This window comes from Lacerta agilis, chromosome 2 (assembly GCF_009819535.1).
Source record: "Lacerta agilis isolate rLacAgi1 chromosome 2, rLacAgi1.pri, whole genome shotgun sequence".
NCBI classification, from domain to species: Eukaryota; Metazoa; Chordata; class Lepidosauria; order Squamata; family Lacertidae; genus Lacerta; species Lacerta agilis.
In genome coordinates, this window is record NC_046313.1 from 39,731,891 (window position 1) to 39,752,997 (window position 21,107).

At 47.5% G+C, this 21,107-nt stretch overlaps 1 protein-coding gene across 3 annotated transcripts in view; it reads left to right on the forward strand.

Annotated features, from left to right (window-relative positions):
* GIPC1 (GIPC PDZ domain containing family member 1) overlaps nucleotides 1-7,155 on the forward strand; it is a 29,395-nt gene extending 22,240 nt beyond the window's left edge. For all 3 annotated transcript variants that reach the window (XM_033139677.1, XM_033139676.1, XM_033139675.1), the window contains 3 exons: nucleotides 3,911-4,023; nucleotides 5,941-6,022; nucleotides 6,243-7,155. In XM_033139677.1, coding sequence (XP_032995568.1) covers nucleotides 3,911-4,023; nucleotides 5,941-6,022; nucleotides 6,243-6,394 — 347 coding nt within the window. In that variant the 3' untranslated portion in view covers nucleotides 6,395-7,155. The remainder of the gene's footprint in view (nucleotides 1-3,910; nucleotides 4,024-5,940; nucleotides 6,023-6,242) is intronic.
* Nucleotides 7,156-21,107: the final 13,952 nt, after the last annotated feature.

Genomic DNA, 21,107 nt, shown 5'->3' on the forward strand with positions numbered 1-21,107 from the left:
TAAAAAGGCTCCTTGCTCATGGTGTGGAAAATTCTGAGCTAGGTGGACCAACCTGCTGCCATTTGTATGTTTTGAGCTGCAACTCCCATTGCATGAGCCCTGGCCCAGTGGTCAGGGATTATGGGAATTGTAGTCCAAAACATGGAGAGCACCAGTTTAGGGAAGGCTGCCATAGAGTGCTGGCCTGGCCTCTCATCCAAATCAGGAATTGCTCTACCTGTCTGGCTGATAGAAGAATGACTCTGCACAATCTCTCATTATGAATGCAGGCAATTATAGTGAACTATAGAAAACCTAAGTTGTTCCTTTATAAATGAAGAGCTAGGAGCATGTAGAAAAGGTGCTAAGCTTTTGCTCCAGAGTTGCCTCTCACTGCCTCTTTTGGGATCTCTGTTTCTTATTAAGTGTCTGAGTTACCCTGTTAACTGCATTGAAAGTATTGCAACGGCTTCTCATTCCGATAACAAAAGCATTTCTTTCTTCTCTGGCAATTAACTAAAAGTTTCTATAGAAGTGACTGTTGAAGCCTGTCCTCCAGTAGGAAAGACCCACTCTAGCCTGGATCATGAATGTAGTCCTCATTAAATTAATGGGAGACACTCACACCCCGCTGCCCAAAGCTTGGCCATTTCTTCTTGGTTATGCTTACGCAGAAGCACGTGACCACTTTCGTGCACGCATCTGCTTTATAAGCTGGCAGACTAATCGTCATGACAAAGGAAGTCAATGCCTCATCCCAGCGACATTCCTAGAATATTGTGTTCTTCCATTCCCAGCCAGGGCTTTAACCTGCCAGTTACTTTTCCAGGACCACACACTGGATTGGAGGCTGCCTCCCACCAATTAGTTGTGTTGGGCATCTGGCTTCAGAGAACAAAGCAAATTTGAAAGCCTCAGCACTTGTTTTAATTCCTTTCTCAAAGCTGCCCCCGTGTCATTGCACACTTATGTTATGACAGAGATTTTAGAACTAATATGAAGTGTTTTTTAGTTCCTTTGGACAGGAAATCTGTGTGGACTTTTGAGCTTATTCAACTAGGCCACTGTATATCACAGAATATACAGGGGGAAAATAGCTTGGCAGAAGTTTTCTATTTCTAAGCACTGCATTCCTGCTGATAGACTCAGATCATATGCTGGGTTTGGGAGGATATTGCTGCAGTTCTGTATTCTTTTGCACCATTCATCACCCTTCCATTAATTGGTTGTGAAAAAGAGTGGTACTTCCATTTCATGAAAGCCTTCCCCAACCTAGTGCCGTCCAGATATTTTAGACAAAATTCCCTATTGTCCCCAGCCAGTTTAGTTGCTTAATCCTCTTAAGTGCTTCATTAAAGAATTGATGCTTTCCATGTCCCTCCATAAAGTGCCCTGTGTTAATGTCATCAGATTGACACATCTCCCATAGACCCTCTGTTCATGTAGTTCAACACAATGTTCTGTGGGCAAAAATGCAAACTGTCTGAGATAAAATGTTATCTTGTGCATTTCCACTGTAAATTATACAGAAAGGGCCCGCTATATGCAGTGGCCTTCCTGTTACTGCTTTGGATAATGTTGCTGATTTAAGGAAAAGGCTCCTGCGGCTACAGCCTGCTTGGAGGTTAGAGAATAAGTTTTACAAGCGGTATGAACATAAGCTACAGGGAAGGAAGCATCCAGATCAGCAACAGGCCAGACAGTTGCAGCTGTGTAAAGAACTGCTCAGTCAAACAAACCTCCTTATCAGGTACTTGATGAACCACCACAAACCAGTGATGGCAACAGGGGCCCAAAGCAATTTTAGAAGTCGGGAAATGGCAAGGAGATTAGGACATTGTGGCTGATGGTTTCACCACCCCCATGCACTTTCAGAGGAAGTGAGCAAAGACTGCTTTCTCAAGCTTGCAGAATTTGTACAAAACCTTGGCAGAGGTAAAATACTGGCGGGGAAAGAAATGCCCATCCTGTTTGTACTGCGGTTGGATGCACAGGGTAGGAGCCACCTAGCAGGTCCCATCAAGCAGAAGCCCTGTGCTAGGACTTTGGCTTGCGCAGAGGGGCTTTCCCCTCTCTCCTCCTGGCATGGGCTCTTCAGTTGGCTTGAGGAGGAGGTCAGGAAAACCCACAGAACCATGTGTAGGGGGAGGAGAAGAGGAGGGACTCATTCCACTTGCCAGCTGTGATGCTTGTGCCAATGGAATGACCAGCTCAGTGCAGTGCTGAATTCTTCCACAGTGTCCACCGCAGGCTGTTGAGGGACTGGAGCTGAGGGTGTGTGAGAGAAAGATAGGTGACCGCCTTGCGGTTTTCCTTTCCATGTTTCCAGGTATAATGTGAAGAGAACAGTCTGTATTTTGGATTAGGAGCTCACAGATCTCCTCATAGGAACTTGTAGAACTTGTGCCCCTCCACCTGCTGCTGCCCTGCAGTCCCCATCAGCCACGGCCAGTGTGAGCAGGGGTCAGGGATAGGTGAGAGTTGTAATCCATCAACCTCTGGAAAGCTACAGGTCCCCTGCCCCTGCCATAGGCAATATGTTCAACAATAACCTGAAAGCATGGAAAGGTGCCACTTGACACACTGGTACAAACCCTGAATTAACTGCTCTTCTGTTACATGTGAAATGGCCCTCTGCATCTCCTCTGCCCAACACAGCTCTGTTATCACTGTCTTGTTTTTGATTATGCTTACCTTGTTGGGGTAGAGTTTTTGTAAATTTGCTCCCCTTGTTCCTGTTCTTGCCCCGCATCTCCCCCTTGGTGTTGACACAGCTGGCTTCTTCCAACATCACTCTTTCTATTCTTGCCTTTAGAAAGAATGTCTAATTCAGACTGTCCTGCAGTGCTAGACTTTACCTCCCCTCCACTTCCCCTTTCCTCTATCTGGGAACTTTGTGCTGCAGAGGCATTGACCCCTTGGCAGGCCATGGATCTAACATGAATAATTCCCTCTCCCTAGCAGCTTTAATTAATTCTTCGGCTGAAATTAACTGTGCCTCGAGAGGCACGTAGACTCAGAAGGTGCAGTTCTGGCAAGGGCTATGGAAATATGACATCTGCAGGCATGGGAGCTGCTGCTGAGAACATGTCTTTTTTTGTTTTATTTGAGCATTGGGATGTGAGAAGGAAATGGGCTAAACAATGCGTTGTTTTGGGGATATACATACATATATATGTCTTCAGCTACATAGAATGGCATTTCCCAAGCTTGCTTCACAGTGGTCTCCTTGCCATCAGTTCCCTGTTAGCTTCCACTGTGGAAAGATGGTCCTTACCATTGCTATTGCCTACACCATTTCTTGAATGCCTCTCTCAATCTCTGTCCTTTCTTTCTTTCTTTCTTTCTTTCTTTCTTTCTTTCTTTCTTTCTTTGGTTGGCGCATGCTGCCCCACACATCATATCCTCCCCAGTTCCACTGCCATCCCACTTACCTATCTGTGCACTTGGCATACTAAAATGTGTTTATTCCTGGTTCTTTTGGAATTATTGCTTTTTAAAGTCGTATCATTTTAAAGTTGCTTTTTAAAGTTGTATCATTCTTGTACTTTGACAAACAGTCAGTGATACTGGCTGGGTGCCACTTGCTTAGAATTGGACTTGAGTGAAATGGTCTTCTCTAGATATGCCAACGGCTTCATGACCGCTTCACAGTGTGTGGTAGTCCTGGAAAACATTTTTCCCTTTTGACTTTGAGCATGAACTTCCTGTACGTGCATGGACCTTCACCTCTGTGCTTTTGGCACATGACTGCAAACTGCCTTAAAATGTGGGTCTGTAGTAACATGCTGAAAACTGTGTGGTTATGCTTCTTTTTCATGCAGTCACTGCGTGTGGAAAATATTCTGTTGGGCATGTTTCTAAGCTGGGACCACCAGCATGCAGACTCTGCAAAAAAAGCTCACCAGGCTTTTCTCTTGCTCTGTTCCAGATATGATCAGTCAGCGGTCTGCAGGAGGCAAACACAGCGGGAGCGCTCAGCTTGGCACAGGAAGAGGCACCCTGCGGCTTCGGGCCAAAGGACCAGCCACTGTGGAGGAACAGGTGTGTGTTCAGCAAGCCCAGAATTGTAGAGCAGAAGGATCAGGGCCGGCCTATCCGGCGCCGTGGTTCAACAATCCCTCTGGCGCCCCCCACTCCTGCCAGCTTGGGACTTCCATTTTCACTCACAGACCCTGCACCGAGCTCCTGCATCTTCATCTGCTGCAAAGCAGGCAGCAGCTCATCAGGTGCAGCTCCCCCCCCCTTTCCCCCATTGGTAAACAGCCTTCTCGTAAGGCGCAGCAGGCAAGATCCCACACACACCCAAAAAGGGGGGCGACACCAGAAAACGACGAGCTGACCTCCCTGGCCAGCTGCTCAGGCAGCTGAAAGCTCAGCACGGCCGCCTTGCCTTGGCCAGGATCCGCCTCAAACCACCTTTTCCGCTCACCCTCAAAATGGCTTTGGTTTCGGGAAGGGGGGGAAACTACGGCCACCAGGGAGACCTTCTCAGTGACCCGCTCTCAATCAAGGGAAAAGAGAGAGGAGAGGGGGAAGCTCATAGGTGAAAGGAAGAGATCACCTAGCGGGGGAGAAGAGAGGGAGACACACACACACACACACACACAGAAAGGGAAGCAGACTTGGTCTGTGGGGTTAAGTCTCCTATTATTATGTTGTTGCTGCTGCTGCTATCGCCTCCGCCACCAGCCCCAATCCAAACTGCCTGGGGAGCGTCTCACCCCCACCACCACCACAAAAAACCACAAACACACACATACACGTTCTTCTTGGGTTGTTGGAAAACAGTCATGATCTCCCCCCCCCCCCGGTGTGATTCCCGTTTCACTCCCACCGCCAGCCTCCCCGCTCCTCTCCAGCGAAGACAAATAACCCTGGCACAACCTCATGCCTCTTCTCTTCTCTCGCCGCCGCCCCGCCACCATCACTCCTCCACCTCCTCTATCATCACCTCCATTTCCTTGGGCTCTCTTCTCTTTTTCTCTCTCTCCTCCTCTTCCCATGGCTGCTTCCATGTGTCCGTGAGGAGCCCCCGGGTCAAGCTAGCAGGAGGCAGAGAGGGTGGAGTGGGGCAAGGCGGGCGGCCCCTGCACTTTGTTAGCGCTTGTTGTGCTGCCAGGGCCGTGAGCGCTCAGTGTGGCCAGCAGGGCGGGAAGAGAGGGGGAGGGGAGGGAGGGAGAGGAGAGAGGTCAGGTGAGGGCGGCGTTGCCAGCGAGGCTGGAGGGCGGCTCCTCCGTCAGGGAAGAGGCTCCAGTCGCGGCACGGCATGGCGGAGGTGGACGAGGGCGGCGAGCTGATGCCGGGAGGTGTTGTGTCAAGCCTCCGCCTCTTCGCTGGCGCCCTCCAGAACGTGGCACCGTGGTTCCCCGCACCACTAGCCTGTATGGCTAAGACGGCCCTGAGAAGGATCGGCAGTTCTGCTCTGCTCCACATTTTTCCAAGAGTGGTTTACAGCAGGTGTCCACAAATCCATTCCCCTCTGGTGAGAGGGATGCCCAGCAGCATATTTCCCCCTGCCCCTGAGCTCTTCCTTGTGGCATTGTTTTAGAGGAAGAGGGGGAGAAGGAGCAGCCATCTCTCCTGCTGTTTCTCTCATCTCCTCCTCCCTGCTTCTCCTTCAAGTTATTGTGCAGACCAGAGATGTAAAGGGATGTTATGATGGTATCGGTGGCAAGCTGATACACGCAGCCCTGGGTTGGTACTCTTCCTCACAGCCTTCATGTGTCTTCTGAAGACACAGAGCCACACATGGTCCCCAGATAACCAGCTCTAGATTCTCCCGCCCTCCAATCTGTACCAAAATTCTTCAGCCACATTGCAGCCATTTTTTTCTGCAATGGTCCCATCGGCCCTGTCAGCTATTAGCAGTAGCAAAGTTGCAGCTGCCACCCCTCGAGTTAATAGAGGGGAAAACAGACATTGCTGCTGCTTCAGTCTTTGTTTTCTTCTTCTTCACAGCCATCTGCATTTGAGGAAAAGGCCATCGAGAAGGTTGATGATCTTTTGGAGAGTTACATGGGCATCCGTGACACAGAGCTAGGTGAGTTGCCGCTTCCTTTCCTCAAAGCAAACGAGTTAAGACTGGAGCCTCCCTGTAGATGCTGGCATCTCCCCTTAATTTGCACACCTTTCCAGTGCTGGAATGGGAACCAATGTGAAGCTCTCCCTGTGCCTCTGTCTCAGTTGTTATGTAGGCTTGTGAACTGTTTGGGGTGTGGAGCAGATGCTCACCTCTGGCTTTCTTTCCTTCCCCCACATAGCTGCTACCATGGTGGAGCTGGGAAAGGACAAACGGAATCCTGACGAATTTGCTGAGTCCCTGGACGAGCAGCTGGGGGACTTTGCCTTCCCCGACGAGTTTGTCTTCGACGTCTGGGGAGCGATTGGCGATGCCAAGGTTGGGCGCTACTAGGACTCTGTGCCCTCTGCTGGACCCTGCAGGCAGGACTACTAGGCAGGCCACTGGTGGGCCTGGCACACCACTGTGCCCTCACTTCGATGCTGGGCCACACCTGCCTCCTTTCCCTAGGGGCTGGAGAGGCCCTCAAGCAATAAGTCACCTGCATTAATGACTGGAGTGTAATGTGAATGGGGGCCAGAATCACTGCTGCTGACCACCTCTTTGTGCATGAGGCTCCCTCAGATCTGAACACAGTCTGCTAGGAGTCCCTTGCTGCCAGTTCTTGGCTTCTGCCACTCTGCTCATACAGTTTGCTGTTCTCAGGGAGATGCAGCTGCTCTTTGCTGGTTTCCAGGCCTAGCCTTGAACGAGGATATGCAGGCATCCTGATAGACAGTTAGTCTGGGGGGAATCTCACAGGCGCTCTCGGGCAACGGATGAGGCTGGGGTGAGCTCGGATGGGTTTGGACAGCCCTGACACAACCGTTTGGATGGGTGGCCAGGTGTGGCAAAAGCTCCTCACTGCATATCTGCTCTGGATAGGCTAAGGGTACACACACACATCCCCCTTAATCCAACATGAACATCCTCCGCTGGTCCAGCCCCAGCTTCCAGTACAATATGCACTGGGAAGCTGCTTCTCTTGCCGCGGGTGGACCTCATTTCATAGCTGCTCTCTCTTGCTTGATCCTCGTAGCTTGGCTTTGGGTAGTAAATGCAAAAGAGGCACTCAGAAATCAGAGAGCATCAGATTACAAGGTTAAAAAAAAAAACTAGTGGAGGAAATAAAGTCCCCGACCCCAATCCTGTTTCCTGGAGAGATCCTTTCCTTCCATGTGGCTAGGCAATCTTTTCAGCTGCTGGTCCTACCCTGCCTAACAAATCCTGCCTCTGCTTCCCAGCCTCATCATCAGCTGTGGAACTTGAATCCATTTTGAGCAGCAGTCTCAAGATGCCTTTTGGCTGGGCATGGCTGAGAAAAGCTGGCAGCAGAGACACAAGGCTGTATAGCCGGCTACTCCCCCTCCCCCTGAATGGATCTGGCTTGTCCTGCCACCAACCACTTCCCCAGAGCAAAGCGTAGTTTCAAGGCCCACCACCTCTTTAACCACCACCCCCCATCTGCAGCTGGGCTTCTTGCCCCCAGTCACTCACACTGTGTGGATAGTGCAAAGGATGTTGTCCCATGTGTCTCACTGGTGATGAGCCATTGCTGAGCCTGTCACACCAGTGGCATTTCCCCGTCCCAATTACTGCTGGGAATATTCCCTTACTGGACTGGTTCTGGGGAACTCCTCTGCTCAGGGTGCTGCTGCTTGGCACTGGGAATGTTCCCAGAGGGCAGAAAAACCACAAGCAGCAACAGCAGCAGGTTCTCCTTGCGGTCTAGGTTTGGGCATGTCCTTGTCGAGATCTGTCTTTGACTAATCTGTCCAACTTTGTCATACTGACCTACCTCCCAGGGTGGCCCAGTTAATAATGCCTGAAAAGCTGCCTCTGTTAAATTATTGATATTCTCTCACTGACACTACACACACACTCACCCACACCCACCCACCCAAATGTTGGGCCTCTTCCCTGTACTGTATCCCAATACTGTAGTTCAGGCACTGTCTGGTCACCCTAGGAGCCGTGAAGGCCCCCTCCCTCTTCAATTACACCTCACAGCCCCAATCCACCTACTGTATCTCTTTAAGACACTAACCCCAGGTAGGATGTGGAGCCTAGTTGCCCACACCTCATGCTCAGAGTGGGTGAGGTTTCTGCCAAGCCTTGCTGCCTTCCTGTGCCCTGGCACCGGAAGCCTTGTGGGTAGACCAGGCACCACGTTCTCCTTGGGCATATTTTTGTATTCTATGTGTAAAGCATCTTTAAGAAAAAAATATATTGACATTACTAAATTGCTTTTTGCTTGCATGTGTGCTTAAGGGGTGTGTTGTGGGGAGGGGAGGTACAGAGTGCCCACAAGTGGAGTTCTGGCTTATCCCATCTCTTGGCCGACAGACAAAAATGAAAACTTCCTCTGTGGAGGAAATGGTAGGATGCGGGAGTCGGGACCCAGGCCGGTTAGGGTGGTGTTGCAGATCTGGGTAACCAAGACGGTTCTCTGGTTGCTGCTAAGGGAGAAGTGAGCAGGTGCGTGTAGCAATTACCTCAAAAGAGAGGTTGCAGATGGCACATTGGGAAAAAGGAAACTACCCAGAGAAATACCCAGTAAAACAACTAATACCCTAACTTCATGGCCAGGTGCAACTTTTTTTTGGGGGGGGGGTCCTCTATGCTTGAGCCCTGTCAGAGCAGCAACATAAAAATAATGTGTCTCATGTGCTAGGGGTCTGCCTCTGGAGTGAGAGCAAATGACCTCAAAGTAGTCGTTCGATTTCTGCTCTGTGATATGTGTGTTTCCTTGGCTCAAATATTTCTAAATCTCCCTGCTTGGAGCAGTCAAAATATTAAACGGGTTGGTGAGGGCTGGGTTGGAAATGGCCCTGCATGTGAAGTGGAACCAGATGCTGCACTGTGTGCAGCCGGCAATTTCATTTTAATGGGCACTCTGGGATTCTACAGCTCCTAGTAAGCTGTGTAGGCCCTTGAATGCTCTGGTCATGTGGTACTGGAGTTGCTCCCCACTTCCCTGGTACATAACAACCTCCCCCCTTAGAATCAAATTAGCAGGGATGTGTCAGACACCCACTCTTTGAGGGACCGCAGTGATGCTTATGGCAGTCTTGTCTTCCAGTCTTCTTGCTGCAACCACTGTACCAGGCCATCCTTAGTCAGCAAGGTGGACCTTGAGCTTTCTGTCTCAGCTGCTGGAAGCAGCCATGGGTAGGACTATTGCGGCTGTGTTTCTGAGAAGCAACAAGCAGGAACAAACACGCCATCCTGCCGGCTGATTGGGGGCTGGGAAATGGGATGGCTTCCCCCCATGGGAGGCAAGGCACAAACAATGAGGGGAAAAAGGCCAACTTGTTCATCCCCTGTCAGGATGCACAAGACAATTAGCTGGGCCATACAGGTCTAAACAGAGATTCAGCAAGCCATTGTAGTAACTGGTTTGCATTTTCATACATCATGAAACTGGTTCAATACAGAATGTCTGGGTGCACTCTAGCTGTGATGGTGTTAAGGGTCCAAGTTTGCACCTAAAATACTGAGACCAAAGCTACTTGCCCATCCATTCCTTAGCTGCAGCCCTGCTGCCGACATTTTAGTGCAGTTGACCCCTGGGAGTGCCTGCATTGAGCTGAACGTGCCTGGCGAAAGAAATTGAGATGATGCTTGTTTTGAAGCCTGCATGACGTATATTGCCGTCTGTGTTTTATTTACCTTTTGGTAGTTGGACTTGGGCCTGTTCCATCCCCTAAAGTTGTTTTAAAGAGCACAATAAGAAATAATAGGATGTCTCCCAGAGAAAACCAAGACTCCACCCTTGTAAACAGCTGCTTCTCCATGTGGGATGATGATGCCCTGGAGAAGCTACTCTCCTCATTCCACTCCACCTCATCCCAGAAGCACTTGTAGTCTGCCCTCTCCTACACCCACACACTGTTCCCCTGGCGCACGTGCACACCCACCCACACACTGAGTCAGTCTATTTTTGGGGGGAAGCCTTGCTGTGCTAGTGGGAACCCTTGTGTGGGCTTCCATTAGTGGAACTCATTATCTGAATCCTGCTCTGTGTGTCGTTCTGGCTGGGGGGGGGGGGGCTTATTCAGATGTCCAACCTAGCAACTTTATTTCTTAGTATTAAAAACACACTACTCTGGACCGAGCACTCAGAAGTAATGCAGAATCCTATTCCCCATATAGCTTTGGGGGAGGTAGTTTTGTACATGCTGCAGGAGGGGAGAAGGGGAGAGAATTAGGTGGAAATGCCTTGCTAAATGGTGTGAGAGTCTTCAGGGACCACTACAACATTGCAGCTGTTAGAGGAGTTTTTTAAGACCAGCTTAGCACTCCTGTTGGAATGGTGCAGCAGGGACTACTTAGCCTTTGACTTGAATAAGGAAGGGAGAAAAGACACATGCTAAATTACAAAAAAAATGCCTTTCAAGAATATAAGAAAAAGATTTGTAGATGAGAACAAAGCTCCATCTGGTCTGGTCCCAGCTTGATTTCTTTGGAAATTCCAGCAGGACGTGGAGGCAACAGCCTTTCTTTGTGCGTTTTCAGCATGAGGTACTCAAAAGAATGCATCAGGGATAGGCAACCTGTGGCCCTCCAGATGTTGTTAGACTACATCTGTCATCATCCTTGGCCATTGGCTATGTTGGGCTGATGGAAGTTGGAGTCCAACAACTTCTGGGGGGTCACAGATTCCCCATCCCTGTAGGCTTGGCTTTCTTGGCACTCAGGTGGGGGAACTACCATGGCCTTTGTAAAGCAATCAAGAGATAGCAGTCAGCAGTGCTTTGTGGGAGAATGAATTCCACAGATTAATTCTGCAATGTGTGAAGAAGTTCATTTATCCTCGGAGGACTGCTTTTACCAATGGTACAAGCAAGGGTAAAAGGAGTATGTGAGGAAGTGTGCTGCATGTAATGAGTTGTCATAGTCATGCAGCCCTCAATCAAAATAGGACTTACAAGCATTGGTAGACCTGCTGGTGCAGGAGAGAAGGTGGCTGGGCAGATGGGATGGGGGAGTGTATGACTGGGGAGACAAGGACTCGCTTTTTGCCCACAGCTTGAATTTGATCTTAGAGCACTCGAGTGAAAATATTTCCTTGCAGTCAACATGCTAGCTTGGAAGGTGTTGCCTGGCATTTGAGTCACACTCTGCATTCCTGCTGCAAGCAAGCAAGCAAACAAACAAACAAACAAACAAACACCCTCTTATTTGGATAAATTTGATGAGGCAGCCAGATAGAGCATATAGTATTCAAACATTTATGAGAATCAATTTGACACTTCACTCAGCCATAAGAGTCAGCTTTTTCCAGTCTAATAATAATAATAATAATAATAATAATAATAATAATAATAATAATAATAATAATAAATTTATTGTTTGTACCCTGCCCATCTGGCTGGGTTTCCCCAGCCACTCTGGGCGGCTTCCAACAGAGATTAAAATACAGGAAAATATCACACATTAAAAAGTAGCACTAGGAAGCCGGCCCACAGATGCTCTTGGCTAGCAGCCTCCCTCTTTACCCAGAACTGGTTAATGGCCTGTCTAACTATGATCACCTGCTGTTCTGCTGAACAGGTTCCCATTTTCAACTTCTCCCTTGGCTCCTGCTGTCTGTAGGGCCCAGTATACATAAGTCCTAGGTATGCACTCAAGTGGAGAGATGATGTCTGTGGGCCTGAAGATCACTCAAACAGGCAGCAACCAAATGATGGTTCAAACTACTTGCCAAATGTGGGAAAGTGGCCCCGAGCCTTCATCCTTCATAGTAGCTGCCTCCTGCTTGATCTCTCTTTGTCAGGGTATTGTAAAGATAGCAGGAAGCTGGGTGTTGCCAAAGCGGGGAAACTTGCAACACAGGCAAGACATCCATTGCAGTAGGTGATACACAAAGAGGTATCCCAAAACACAGTGCTTGTGGCAGCACGCCAGCCTGTCATGCACTCAAAGGGCTGGTATAACTCACCTGCTCCACTTGTGTTCTTGCCTTATAAGCATAATCTGCAATGAACTAGAAAAACTTGTCTCCGTGTCAAAGCACCCAGTGTTCTGAGGAGCTGGTCAGCATCAACGTAATACCTTGGTAGGGCTTCAACCAGCAGCATGTCGAGAGCTCCAAGATCCTCAGCAGTGCTGGTGGGAGAACCAGCCTATACATCTGCTGTGAACTCACAGCCAGCTCTACAAAGAGCAAAGTGGCTTTGTGAATCCTTTCCTGCAGACAGAGACCAACACCATGCCTCAATCCGCCTCAGAAATGTGGGCAGTGATGTGCCAAATGGCAATCACTGCATAGGATTAATGGTTCAGGTGACCAGTTTGTCATGAGCAGGGTTCTATGCAAGGCTTAAGCGGTGTGTTGTGCATACATCATGACAGCCCTCGTCAGTTGGCCTGAGGATGGGTTGTGCCATTTGCTAAAAAGCAGCACTAGCATGTCCACCCCACCCCACCCATACCCCTACACACATTCCCAATAAGTTTGGGATATTTTGCGAGAGTCAATACACATGACTATTTATGAATATATGTTTCGGCTCCTAACCTTATGCCGGATAAATTCACCCCAGAGGAATAAAGAAATTATGTTTTATTATATGAAATAAAGGAGGCAGAATATATAGATCAGGGGTAGGCAACCTAAGGCTCGTGTGCTGGATGCGGCCCACTTGCCTTGTCGATCCGGCCTGCGGACGGTCTTGGAATCAGCGTGTTTTAATATGATTAGAATGCATCCTTTCATTTAAAATGCATCTCTGGGTTATTTGTGGGGCATAGAAATTCGTTCATATTTTTCCCCAAAATATAGTCCGGCCCACCACATGGTCTGAGGGACGGTGGACCAGCCCATGGCTGAAAAAGGTGGCTGACCCCTGATACATATGGTGCTTCAGGGAGCCAAGTTACATATATGTAATCAGAAAATCACACAGTACATACACACCTCGATGTTAAAGATAAACAGATCCCCAGCTACCCAAAAGCCATGACAAATTTGCCACAGTACACACATTAAAAGAAGAAATGGAGGAAGATATACAGGTTCCAGAGCAAGTGGTACCCAAGTCTGGGATCAGAGATTTGTGCCAATCGTTTGAGAGTTAAGCTCTCCCCATTGGCATCCTATACCTGACTTCCCATGGTAAGTATGAGCTTGTCCAGGGGAAGAGAAAGGAGGAGCAATGATTGTACTCGCTATGATTTGTGTTACAACACATTGTGTTATGCCTTGCCCCCATGGTAGCCATTTTGTGACTGGAGCCCACAGCATGGTCTCAAAAATTAAAACGTGCCCACTGGTCCAAAAAGGTTAATGACCCCTGCTCTAGGGTGTGAAGATCAGTGGCTAAGTTGGCTAGGGCTGATGGTAATTGGCGTCTGCCAACTGAAAGTCATCACAACAGTTCCCCCTGGGGTAGAACATTGATGGCTCAGAGAAGGGCCTTCACAGTTGTGGCCTCCAAGTAAAAGACAGTAGGTATGCAGTTGAATCACTTTTAGCAATATTTTTTTCTGAATGCAATCAGTTCCAGCCATAGCAAGATAAAACAGGACTCTAAAGAGGCCCTATTTTGTTAGAATTTCCTCTCTGTAGTCAAGCTCGTTGTGCAGTTCATGGCTAGTAAAACTACAGTATGTGTCAATGACGCAAGAAACAATTATCTACTTGAACCACTATCTGTGTCTCTGGCATAGACTGGCTTTTAAACCCACCCACCCTTTTCAGGATCTACCACATATATGTTATCTGATTCTCTACTTGAAAAGTAGCAGAATGATGCAATTGTGCCACTTTCATGCGTAGCCAGAAATAGCTGCATGTCGGGATCTCACACATAGAACACCACCTGCCTCTCCTGCCATGCTTTATGTACTCTGAGATGTGGCCTCTGGGTTTGTAACAAACAAATAAAAATAAAATATGATGGCTACATGGTTAACTGGAGCCCTACAGCATGACTTCTACTAGGAACAAAAAGAATATTCAACCCAATAAATCCTACCCTCCTCCAACTCTTCCCCTCTGGACTGCTGGCAAAGTAAGATTGCTGGCTTTCAAAACGCTCAATTTCTTAGGATATACAGCTTCTCATTCTCCCTTGCTGAAGCAGTAAGTAAAATGATGCATGGTGGTGCATTGTGATAAATTACAGCAAGTCAGGAATGCAAATCTGGAATGATTATAACAAACTTTGTTTACGTACCTCTTGACCTTCCCAAAGCCAAGACTCTGTTGGAATTTTCTTCAGTTCCCACTCGGTGTGGCTTTTGCTTGCCCACCACTTTCTTAGATCTCCTTGAAGGACACACACACACACACACACACACACCCCAACAGAGTGATGCAGCACCATTGCACAAACACAAGTGCTCTGCATCTATTGCTCTTGAGAGCAGAATAGAGTGTGGGGCAGATTTAGTAGCAGCTACCTGGTTTATCAAACACAAAAGAAAAATTGTAGCAAAGGCTAGCAAAGAGCAAAAGCTAAAGAACTTTTCTACATTGCCAAACTCTCCCTGGGGCTGCCATCTGTAAGCTGCAGCCAGTACAGAATGTGGCAGCCTGCCCGCCTCTCAAAGAAAAATATTTTATAGAGTTTATATTGGAATATGTTGGGACGTGAATGCTGAGAATCAATTCCCCCAGTCTCTTTGGATGCTATAAAAGAGAAAGAACTGACCTATGAGCTCAATACTTTGTGTTGCAATGAGATAGGGTGAGTGAAAAGGGTGTGTTGGGAGGGAATAAAGATCCCATTCCATTCGAGCCCATCCTTTTCATCCCATTCTATCTCTGCAATTCATGGACTCAAGAGTCCATTCTATAGCAGGCAAGCAAGCAGACATGCTTTGTGTTTGCATCTTCTGAATCAGGGGGTTTCTTGGAGGGGATCTAGGAGGCCTGAGCCCCAGATTGCCTGTCCCTTCCCCCCCCCTCCATGTTTTTGTATTATTAACAGTCTGTTAGAAATTTCCCATTACATAAAAATATACCACTCTTAGCCTTACACCTTCAATAAAACCCACCCACCCATCTTTGGCGTGGCTGGCGTGCTCTGGTCCATGGGGTAACGAAGAGTCGGACACGACTGAACGACTGAACAACAACAACCCATCTTTGCCCCTTCCCCCAAACATATAAGTTCCCCTGCCCATCAAAACATTAGAGGGATTTTGAAATCTTTACAGCATAAATAAACAGTCAAACAAAAGAGAGAGAAAGCATTAAGAAAAGAATGAATCAACAAGCATAATACCAATAATAATCATACAATAAGTACTAATCCTAAGGTCAACATGTGCATCTGGCACCTACATTGCACACGTTTTTGGTGACACGTCAAAGCACGCCTTTCCATACAGGCTTTTGGGAATGGTTGAACATGAGTTTTCCCTTCTGTATCGTAGAGTGCCTTTCCCTATGAAAAGCAGCCCAAAATTGTGTCCGCACATATAAATTTGCACCTGCAAATGGCATGCATTTTTGTTGTTGTTGTTGTCATTGGTCTGTGCCCTTTGTCTTTTAAAGATATAGCGGTGCCTCTGTGCTCCAAGCAACAGCCCAGCTCGTGTGTTCCTCTGTTGTGGGCTGATGCTGGCCCTGCTTAGATCTGGTTAGCATCATTACAGAGAAGCCACGAGAGGGAAACAGCCAGAGCAGTGAGGTGCTGCCTTCCATCAGCTGAGGCCTCAAGAGGATGAGCACCGTGCCAGGCAGAGCAGAAGCGGCAGGAGAATGATGCAGCGTATAGGTCACCTGCCAGGTTTTTAAAACTTTATTATGGTTGCATTGACTGTTTTGACTAATCTGATGGTTTGTATACTGCTTTGTGAGGCGGTTGTCCTGCAAAACAGCATGGGAGTCTTTAAAATGAATAAATAAATTTTAGAAATCGGGCATTTGGAGCAGCATGTTCTTTCTACCGGGAAGAGTAAAAGTTGAAAGATAAGGACACGCTCTGCCCACCCCTTCATACCTTTCTTAAAAGATTTGCTCCAGAGACAACCCAATGGCTTGGTTCAATGATTCTGAGACCTGTTCCTCATCAAGACTGACAGCTCTGGGCTCATTGAACCATTCGTCTGATTTATACAGCCTCTCCTATAGCCTCAATGAGGAACATTGCAACACCCTCCCACACTACTGCCTTGTACTAGAGTATATATATATATATATATATATATATATATATATATATATATATATATATATATATATGAATGAACACCTGTAGCTTGGTCCAGGGTCTGGGGTGGGGAATGACTACAGACCGAAGAGAGTAAGGTTTTGCTCACACCAGCAGCTTGTGAGGTTATTTCCCCCCCACACACTGCATTTCCATGTCACTTTCTTGCTTCTCACACCAGAGCGGGGGGGGGGTAGATGTCTTCACCAGATAATTCAATGCCCCCACCATGCCAAACTCCAGTTCAGTGAGGCTTCTGTTTGCACGTGTGCCCAGTGGCGGAGGAAGTCTCTTCACCACCTGGGGTGGCAAATGCCACGGAGGCACCCCCTGGGGGCGGGGGCGTCACAACGCATGGACTGCGCATGTGCGGAAATGCCGTGCACGCGCAATCCATCCGGGCCTGCGCTGCTGCTCCCACGGCGACCGAACAAGCCACCGAGCGAGCAGCAGGTCGTGGGGCTGCCCCGCCCATGCTGCTTTATGGATGGGGCAGCCCCACAAGCCACCACTTGCTTGGCAGCTCGCTCGGTTGCCACGGGAGCAGCACGGATGGGGTACCGGGCAGCGGGGGAGTGGTGGGAGGGGCTGCCAAGTGTCACCCCCCTCCCCTGGAACCTGTGGTGGCCCACCCCTATCGCCCCTCCCTTGCTACGCCACTGCGTGCGCCATCATCTGCACATGTGCAAAAGCTGCCCAAACTGTTCACACCACAATGGAACTGTGGTTTCCATTTTCAAATCTTATGGAAATTGGGTTGAGATAGACCGCATCAAGGAAGAGTATTTCTCTAAAAGCTTCAGAATACATACAGATTATGTCTAACGGCATATGAACCCACCTTTAAAAACCAGCAGTGGAGTACACTGGAGCTGCAGTAAATGGTAATGTGAGCACACCCTTAAGTTCCCGGCACAAAGGGGCAGCACCAGAAATAACAGCTTCCCTTAACAGCTGCTGACCCTTGCTCACTCCATAATTGCACAGGGAGATGTCTGTCTCCAGGGTGAATTCCTAGCGTATTCCCAGCTCCGCTTCAGTGACAGTCCCAGAGAGAAAAAGAACAACTTTTCCTTCCCAAGTAGGAAGAAAATCTGCACTATGGGTGCTGGAATGGGCTTGGCTCTTTTGACAGGCCTCAACCTTTGCCAGCTGTTTTTGTTCAGAGAGGGCCATGGTGTTAGGACTAGCCCAAGACATTTGATGGCCTCAGGCAAGCAAGAAGAGGGCAATTCCGCTCACCTTCCACAGAAACTGACTGGCCTGGCAGCTGAATCTTAGTTCAACACTGCTTCGACGTCATCCTCCAGTATTCCTTTGGGAGGAAGAGTGGGATATAATTTGCATTAAAATAAAAATAAACAAATACTGAAGCATGGCCTAAAGTGGTCTTGGTTGAGCTTAATATAAATTTAGGAATAAGATTCTCCCTGGTGAATTCCAGCAGTAGACATTGCAATTGTTTTTGAGCATAGAGTTTTCCTCCAAAGCGGTCAGAGATAATCTTGCTAATAGAGCTGCCAACTTTTTACCATCCACAGCTCCTGTGCCTCAACAATAACTTCATCTGCAGAAATTAGGAGCTGGGGTTGTTGCTGTGGGTGTCTCTACCTACTTGATTTTGCAAATGAAGCTTCTCTTGTAGGTACAGGAAGAAGCCAGGCTGTTTGCTTGGTATTTTTTTGCTGTCCTCCCCATGATTCCCAGGAACCTTGAATTAGCTGGAAATCATCTGGATTTTCCAGTTTGTTCTAAATCAATGGTAAGAACAGACGTGACACTCTTTCCTGAAAAAAGCGTTATTTTCTTAGCTCGGCATTAGCATTAGGCATCTTATCACAAGTGAGCCACAGGCCTCTGCTCAATTCCAGGTAATGGCAGTGAATGCCACTGAGGCTATGGTTTATGAAGTGTCTAAGAAGGTAAGCAAAGCAAAACCTAATCTTCAGTGACAATTGTGTCAGATTTTCTTGGTGGAATTTCTGCATGTACAAACAGCTATTTTCAGTCATCAGTTAAGAGCTGGTTCCTACATTCATTTTAAAATAAGATATCGGTTGAGTTCATGTAGTGTGAGAGATTTTTATTTTATGGCTAGAAAAGTGATCACATATATGTACATATGTATACATTCTGCATTTTGCTACCTTGTTCAACTTATTTTCCATATCCTGGTGATGGTACAGGGCACAAAATTCATTTATTCATGGCATGTGCAGAAGCAATCATACACCCACCAGTTATATTTCCAGCCATCATCCTGGATCCTGATCCATAAAAGGCTGCTAAGGACACCAGTGGCTGGGCTGTTGATCATCATACAGCAGGAATTATTGGCAACAGGCCCAAATGTATTTCCTTTCTGGCTATGAGGTCCAGCAGCATATTGTGTGTGGCAGCCCTTAAGAATGCTGGAGAAGCTCTGCAGGATCCAGCCAACATTCCACTGGATCCAGCCATGTCACCCCAGAAGCATCTGGGATCTTCAAGAGCAGAATCATTAGAGGCCATAGTGCAATGTGCTGTAAATGCCACAGAGGATGGCCAATTTACTAGCTTGGCACCTATGCTTTCAAACAGCGGCACAACATGCTGGTGCCTAGTAGGTAGAGTATTCGTCGGCAAGGAGATGAATTGACAGGTAAAGGGTAGCTGCTTCATCTCTGCATATCAAGTTAAAGGTATAAAGACAGCAACAAAAATTATTATTTATTAAATTTGTATACTGCCCTTCATTGCTGCTCTGTTCTTGAATAGAGCTGTCTTAAAAATTGGTATTGATTTATTCATGTTATTTCTTAGTCACTTTTCAGGGCCAAGCCCTCACAACTCAAAAGAGAGAGGAGACATTTAGAACATCCAAATGTGAAGAAGCGGTGAGTGAATATCGATGAAAAGATGTGTGAATTAGGGCACCATGCTAAACTCTCTTAAGGAACGGCAACAGTGAAAACATAAGTTTTAAAGGCTTTCTTGAATGCAAGGACTGCAGGGGCCAAGGAAATGCTTATCCGGAAGAGAGTTCTGCAGCTATGAAGCCACCAGCAAAAAATCCCTGTTACGTATTGTCTCACCTGGTTCACACAAGCAGGAACTCAGATGAAGACCTCAAATTATGGGCATGGTCATATGGGTGCAAGCAGTCCTTTAGGTAGCCAGATTTAGGACCTAAGAGGCCCAAATAAAAAAGACTGCTGGCCCAGGGCCTGCTGTGCCACTAGGCAGTGGGACAGCCATCGCAGGCAGGAGGTGCTGGGGCAGTGAAGAGCAGCAATGAGGTACTGAAGGACAGATCTGTGTGTGCCCTATAGCCTGCCCTCTATTATGCTGGCCTGTTGCTCTTAGGTGCAGTGCGGAGATGCTGTCCTATCACCATACTGAAAGAAAAAGTTAGGGTCTGCACATGGAATAGGGCTGGGGTGCCATCTTGTCCTTAACATCAAGCAGCAAAATGTCTTGAGCCAGCACTGTGATAGCCAGTGCAATTCATGCGGAGTCTCTCTGTGAGCAGCTGGGGTGTCACGTGTTCAGATCTCCTGGCCCCCATTAGCTGCATTTTGCACCAGTTGGAGTTTCTGAACCATCTTCAAAGGTAGCAGCACATGAAGCATATTTCAGTAATCCAGTCTCGTAGTTCCACCTTGCCCACCTTTGACAGAGGTTCTGCGTCTTTAATATCTATACAGAAAGCCAACAGAGGTAGATTGTTCTGACATGCTATGCTAATGAAGGGGAAACCACATGGTTAATTGTTTTATTGTGTTTTATTTTCATAGGAGCTGCTAAAGGCACTGAGGCGTAACACCTAAGGCAGAGAAAGAGTTGCCTACTTTTGCAGCAGCAGCCAGAGAGATGTCTACATTCAAGTGCGTGTCCACCTCTGTACATACCAAACATGCAACTGTTGTGAGGTATTTAGCAGGCTCCTTATGTGTGTCAGTAACAGAACAGGCCCATTTTATCATTGCCCTGTGAATGTCTGGTTCTGTGCTGATTCTCAGGCAGAGAAGGGAGTTCTCCGGAAGAGGGAGGCACTGTTTCTTCAGAAAGAGCAACGTGATTGAAAACAACCCAAAAAAGGCTTGCGGGGCCAGTACAAAGCATATTTTCCTAGTAAAGGAATCCACTTTGTGTTATTTGCTGGAAGAGCTTAGAACATATGCCCTGCACGGTCCTTCCACCCACGTACAAGCACACGCGACATCCACATACATATGAAGTCTCTCAGTGCCTGGTTTTGTTTGTAGAGACAATCATTGCTCCTGCATATTAGCAGACATCAGGTCCTGATATGCCAAATATGGTTTGGCACAAGCATTTACTGTTTACAGTTGAAACCACGTTGGATGTTCTTGTGTAGCTGCAGAATTCACACTTGCTGTCTCTGTAGTGGTTTGGTTGTCAGGTCAATCATGCACCCTTGTCAGTAGCAGTTCTGACAGTACAGTGGTACCTCAGGTTACGTACACTTTGGGTTGCATACTTTTTGGGTTACGAACTCCGCTAACCCGGAAGTGCAACCCAACGTGTGCGTGATTTGCACATGCGCCGAGCGTTTTTCGCAGTGTTTTCCGTTTTTTTCAGTCTGCGCACGAATTGTTCGGATTATGTTCTTTTTGGGTTATGTACTGTAACCCGGAACGAATTAAGTACGTAACCCGGGCTACCACTGTAATTTCTTTTTCTTTTTCTAATTTTTTTTAAATGCACTTTTAAAATATCCATTATGAATACATTTTTCCATCCTAACAAATCCTATACAGACTTCCCAAACTATCTATCATTGACATGCTATTACACATTCTTTAGTTTGCTACATCTCCATTATCAATTCTTTTCTCCTTCCATTCATGATCCGTTCTTTTGTCTGCAGAAAAATTTGTTCTGCCAGCAATTTCAAG